We start from the raw sequence: 6,601 nt of genomic DNA on the forward strand, positions 1-6,601 counted from the left end.
TCAGACTGTAACCCAGACCGCCTCGTGTGCTATTCAACAGGAAATTATCAAATTAAAAATTGGGAACTTAATACAAAACATTAAAAATCTATAGTTACATTTAACGTTAGATTGGCAAATCGGCAAATAAAAAAATGATTTATAACTCCCACCTTCACCATCCATCCGGCATGGCAGATGATGACCATTACATTTGAAGTGAGACACTTTCACAGTACTCCGGTTCTGTCTTACTGTTATTAATTTTAATTTTAAAGTACTTTTTTATCATCTGTGTCTCATTTCAAATTATGTTGGACCCCTCTGTAGGTTGCTGTATATCAAGTGTCCTCATAATGCAGAGTTAAATGACATACAGGACTCAAAAAAAAATGGATATTTATTTGATATATTTTTTTAATATTTGATACACTTTTGAACGGTAATGTATGTTTGAGGTTTACTTACTAGTCAGATGGTTCATAGCGCCTTGCAAATGTTCTTCGACAGGAGGTTCGCTCCAACTCTGCTGCACGGCCATCAGCATGGAAGATTATAGGAATATAAACAACTTGTCGCTGAGCCAACAATATGTAGTATACAATGTCAGGTTTATTAGAAATAAGCAAACTAGAGCAGAGGTGAAATGCAGAAAACAGAAAAGAATAATATGTTACAGGATATACAAAAAAAAAAAAAGCTACCAGAATTTACGTTCTCAGGTTTTACAGATGCATGGTAATATAGGCGAAATATATTGTGAAAAATGCATAAAAAGTTATATAATATGATTTCTCAGATCACCTGTGTTTCCTGTATGTCTGTCAGCATATTTTTCTTGGAACTTCCTGTTTTAGAGGGTTTTTTTCTGACACTCCTGAAATCACAGTACAGTTTCATCAATATTTGTTTACAATGAAAGATCAAAACGAGTTTGAAAGAGTTTCAGCCCATGTAAGTGACGTCACCGATTAACCGTACAGTGCACACTTCTAGGTTAAATTAATTAGCTTACTTCCATTTATTCATTGACAAACTGCCAGCAAAACATTTACAAAACTATCAAAAATAATATGTGATTAAAAGCCAAAAAATAAATAAGAGTTCAAATCTAGTTCCTCTTATACGGTGCATTCCAAACGGGATATATCGCCCTACGAAGGGCACTTCGGAGTGAAAACAATCATGGCCGCCATATTGAAGGTCATATTGGTCGTTCCAAACCGAAGTGCTCAAAACTGGTCACTTCACAGGGCCCTTCGGAATGAAGGATTATGGACTGATGGACACTTCGGCCCCCCATGATCCTTTGCGCTGATTCTTTGCATGATGATGGCACCTCCGTGTGGGCACATGATGATGACACAGAAGGGCACTTCAAGAAACAGTTGTTTGGTCCCCTACACCCTTCAAACCTGCGAAGCTCTCACGCGGAGGGTAAACCCTTTGAAGGGATTAGGGCATAGGGATGAGCCCTTCCGAATGGAACGCAAGTTCTACCACTTATACCCTGTGTTCCATTCGGAAGGGCTCATCCCTATGCCCTAATCCCTTCAAAGGGTTTGCCCTCCGAGTGAGAGCTTCGAAGGGTTGAAGGGTGTAGGGGTCAAAAAAACGTGCATTTTTTGGAACGCACTTCTGCGTCATCTTAACGAGACGATCAAGCAGGCGCCTTGGTCGCACATTTTGTACGCTGTTGACCCCCAGTCGTCTTTTACGTTAAATATAATGTATATTTGTACATGTAATGTAATATTTATTTGTAACGTATATTGTGTCTATTTGAATGGACTGATAAAGGTAGCTGCAAAGTATTTTGTTGAAGTACAATGTCATTTTGACCATAACAGTGTACCAAATCTAACTCGTATAAATATTACAGTAGTATAGAAAAATACTATACATACATTTATAGGCGAAGTCGAACTCTGTGACTCATGATTGTTTTCACTCCGAAGTGCCCTTCGGAGGGCGATATATCCAGTTTACAAATACATAAAACTGTAAATGGAATGAGAATAGGAAAACATTATTGAGAATTTACAACAATGTTTGAAGTCAGTTTATTTATAATAAGCTATAAAACATTATAATATAATATAATATAATATAATATAATATAATATAATATAATAATAGCTTTAGAAACAGTAAACGTGGTGTAGAAATAAGGCATTAATATATTTTCACATATATGTACACACATATAAACACATGCAACATGAGCTTTATGTTCTATGCAGTTTTAAAATATATATATTTTTAAAAACATTGTACTACAACATTACCTAACTGCAACCAAAATACAACGTTGTGAAAAGTTGTAAAAGCGTTTTGTGTTTGCTGGGTACTGACCTTGTGAACTTGCCTGCGGGACTACAAGACCTGATCTTGCTTTACAATAGCTATGTAATTGCCATAATTGTTGTTTCCTATTTTTTGTGTGTAAAAAAAGAGAGAGAGAACAGATCTTTTGTACTTCGATGTGTGTTTATACTTTCAGATCCCGGACAGAGGAACTAACTTGACTGAATACAATGATGAGAACTGAGAAGAATCACCCATAATAACCGAAACCACACAGTTACATGAGCAGAAAAAGAAGGTCATGAGCACATCTGCCGTCTGCCAGCACAGTTTCAGTCAAAGGGCATCTTTACACAGTTAAAGCTGCTCTGTGCCTGCTCAGAAATCTGTGGCAAGACATAATGCTGAATGAAAGCCTGACTAAATAACACTCTGAGCCACCTCAGCCCCTATATCAAAGGATATGGTTATCATTGCAGTGTAAATGCATTCATGCCACCTCTGAGCTGCAGCTTTTAACAGCCGCTGTACAGACGCCTAAATGCCGCTTCAAAAGCGCTTCTGTGTCGGCGTTGCAGTGTAAATTTTGAAAAGAGAAGTGTGACAAAAACACATTCTTCAGTGTCAAATCAGGATATGTGTCACCTGACTTGCCAATTAAGGAGGTGTCATCGCTATAGCCTATAATTAAACCTGTGCAAAGAATCATGGGAGTGTGCATCCATCCAAAGTCCTTTATTACGAAGGAAGTGGCCAGTTTTGAGCTTCTTGTTTTGGAATGACCCCATATGGTGGCCATGACTGTTCTCACTGCGAAGTGCCCTTCGTAGGCGGATTGATCCCATTTGGAACACAGCCATTGTCACTCAGGTAATGAAGTCTCACCTGTATAACCGGTCCGCTGTCATACCACGCACAGCTACTGAACCACCCTCAGGGAGAAAAGCTACTAACTAATGCTTCGATGAGCGAAGTGTTACACACGTAAAATAATTTCAAAAGCTTTTAAAAACATTGATCAGTATGAAGGCGTAGCTCATGAATATTAACGAGGTCGCGTTCCTCGCCACCGGTTGGCCCGTGCTGGTCACGCCCCGCCCACCCGCGCTACACCTGAGTTCAGAGGCTGCACCTGAGAGCGACTGAAGGACTGAAGGGAGATGCAGAGACAGAGAGAGAGAACAGAACACGGCAGAATGCGAAGAAACACGCGTTTGCAGCGATGGACCCCGTTTCATTGATCGCACTGTGTTTGCTCTGGACTAGAACATCAGGTAAACCTCACACTCTTTCTTTTCAACTCTCAACTCAATCGCATGAAATAGTCTGTGATTGTTTTATCTGAATGTCTCCTGTTCAGTATGTGATTTAGAGTCTTTCACAGCCGTGATATTTATGACTGTAATTAACTGATGAAATATTACGGCTGTAATTATGTCATGTGTGATTACTAAATAACAGTATAAATCACTCTAGGTAGTGAAGCTTACACATTATATCTGTCGTTCCAAGTCCATCTGGAGCTGAAGCTGTTTCAACCCAACCCAAGCTGTTCATTTTCTGTTTTATGAGTCATATCTGTTCTCTTTCCCTCTTGTATGGATGTATTACAGCAGCGCATAATAAAACAGCATCCACAAACATGTGCTTTCACCTTATAGCAATGACAGGAGCACTTTAACAAGCGTTCTTCTTCTTATTAGTATGGCTACTGTCACTGTTGTTTATGCTGTAAGCATGCTCATGTTTAGGTTTCTTTAACCTCAGCTTCAGGAACAACAGGAAGCAGAGTTGCTTTTGTGTCTCTTCCTGTGGTTTTATGAAATCTGAGTTATTTTAACAATGCCTGAATGTCACTGCATTTCCTGCTGTCGCTGTGAAGCTCTGAAGATCAGATACAATTCAATAAGATAAGATGATGTTCAAAATATGAATATGGTCAGTGTGCATAAAAATCCGTTGATCTGTTGTATTGTAGCATCATTTGTTGAGGGACCGCCTGAGCCTCGTAATGTCCACTTCTACTCAGAGAACCTGAGGAACATTGTGAGATGGACACCAGGAGAAGGATCTCCCAATAACACGGTCTACACTGTGGAATACGCCATGTGAGTGACCCCTGGAAATAAAGCATGCTCAAAGACTCTTTCTTGAGTTCTTCAGAGAACCGTCCACGGTCAGAATGAAGCCTAATTGGACTCACAAGTCAATGTCTCAAGTGTCATTGCGTTAGAGACAAGACATCAAAGCAAGAGTCGTTTATTTTTTACGAAGCACAAAAAATGTTTTACAATCAAACCATTTGACATAAAGAAACGTTTTAAATGTTAAAACAATAGATGTAGTGTTGAACACGAAGACAATGTCAGTATTGTGTGATTTGTGAAGCATTAATGCACTCTCAGAAAAAAAGGTACAAAAGTTGTCCTTTAAAGAATCCTTTAAAAGGAACTAATATGGACCGTGACGGTGCTAACATCCATCTTTTAGGGGTAAATAAGGTACAAAGTGTAACATTTGAAAAGGTACCACCCCAGTGACAGGTTTTAGTATTTTTGAGAGTGTGGTATTGATGGGAAAATCGAATAATTTTACTGACTTGGAACTTTAAATGACATTGAGCAAAATGAGCAAATCTTGATTCAAGCTATTTCGTTCATTTGAGTCAAATTAAAATGTCAAATACCCCCAACATGTCATCTTGTGCAAACTTCAAACCAGTGTTATTTTAGTGTCATTGAGAAACTACTATAGTTTTTAATTAATGTTGTGAATTAGTTTTTTTTATATTTTGCATTTTATTGAAATTTTAGTTACGTTTTAGTTAAAAGTTTAGTTAAAATTTAACAAAAGTTACATTTTGTTGCGTTTTGTCATTTGTATTGTTGTTTTTAATAGTAGTAATAGTAATAGTTTAGTAGTTTATTAATAGTTTTAATTCATTTTTATGTTTATTTTAGTACATCAAGTTAATAAAAATGAGAAATGTTGCCTTGGCCACTGAAATGAAATGAGTTTAACATTTTTATATTTTATTTGATTTCAGTGAACATTTTTTTATTTCAAGTAACAAAAACATACACTCTTAAAAATAAAGGTGCTTCAAAAGGTTCTTCAAGCGATGCCATAGAAGAACCATTTTTGGTTCCACAAAGAAGCATTCAGTCAAAGCTTCTTTAAAGAACCATCTCTTTCTTACCTTTTTATAATCTGAAGAACCTTCTTTCGCCACAAAAACCTTTTGTCAAACATTGTTCTTCAGATGTTAAAGGTTCTTTATGGAACCATTTAGACAAAAAGGTTCTTCTATGGCATCGTGAAGCACCTTTATTTTTAAGAGTGTCGTTTTTTTTTATGGTTTCAGTATTAGTTAACTAACCCTGTTTGAATAGCTGCGTCTCATTTGTCGGCTACATACGCAAGGCTATTTTATTTCAGAAAAGTAACCAGTACATTCTAAAGAAAGAAAGAAATGACAGTCATTTACAGCTACTTTTCTGTAATGAGACATCTTTGATGACGTATACGGCTGATAAATGTGTCCTCCGTAGGATGCAGCTTTCGAAATGAGACGCAGCAAATATATATATTAAAAATTGTAGTTGTTATTGTCACCAGCTGGTTTGAAGACATTGAGACTTAAAACATGATGAAGAACATCTTGCAGTGTTTGTTTGCACACTTGCTTTTTTGTCCGCTGTATGAGCTGAACCCACAGACCAGTCTGTGATCTGAACTGTTGATGTGACACGAAGTATTCTGTGTTCCTGCAGTTACGGCGATGAGGAGGAGAACGGCACTGAGCAGGTGAGATGGAGGCGTGTGGAGCACTGCTCCTCCGTCACACAGAACGAATGTGACGTGTCTCAGGAGACCTTTAACCTGGAGGAGGACTACTATGCCAGAGTCAGGGCCGTCAGCGCAAACACACAGTCCGTCTGGACCGAGAGCACGAGCCGCTTCAGCCCAGAGTTCGACAGTGAGTCACGCCTGCCTGCTGATGATGTACAGCCAGAAAAAAAGTGCAAAAATTGTACCTTTAGCGGTACAACAGCTTGTCATGAGGACAGAACCTTTAAAGGGGTCATATGATGCTGCTAAAAATAACATTATTTTGTGTATTTGGTGTAATGAAATGTTTATGTGGTTTAAAGTTAAAAAAACACATTATTTTCCACATACTGTACATTATTGTTTCTCCTCTATGCCCCGCCTTTCTGAAACGCGTTGATTTTTACAAAGCTCATCGGTCTGAAAAGCGAGGTGTGCTGTGATTGGCCAGCTATCCAGTGCGTTGTGATTGGCTGAATACCTC

The 6,601-nt window shown here is 38.2% G+C and overlaps 1 protein-coding gene across 1 annotated transcript in view; it reads left to right on the forward strand.

Moving 5' to 3' along the window:
• Positions 1–3,301: 3,301 nt before the first annotated feature.
• Positions 3,302–6,601, forward strand: part of il20ra (interleukin 20 receptor, alpha) — a 9,508-nt gene continuing 6,208 nt past the window's right edge. Inside the window, exons 1-3 of the mRNA XM_016469234.1 lie at positions 3,302–3,560; positions 4,265–4,394; positions 6,060–6,265. Coding sequence (XP_016324720.1) covers positions 3,509–3,560; positions 4,265–4,394; positions 6,060–6,265 — 388 coding nt within the window. The 5' untranslated portion in view covers positions 3,302–3,508. The remainder of the gene's footprint in view (positions 3,561–4,264; positions 4,395–6,059; positions 6,266–6,601) is intronic.

The sequence above is a fragment of the Sinocyclocheilus anshuiensis genome, unplaced genomic scaffold (genome assembly GCF_001515605.1).
Source record: "Sinocyclocheilus anshuiensis isolate Anshui unplaced genomic scaffold, SAMN03320099.WGS_v1.1 scaffold1431, whole genome shotgun sequence".
Lineage (NCBI taxonomy): Eukaryota > Metazoa > Chordata > Actinopteri > Cypriniformes > Cyprinidae > Sinocyclocheilus > Sinocyclocheilus anshuiensis.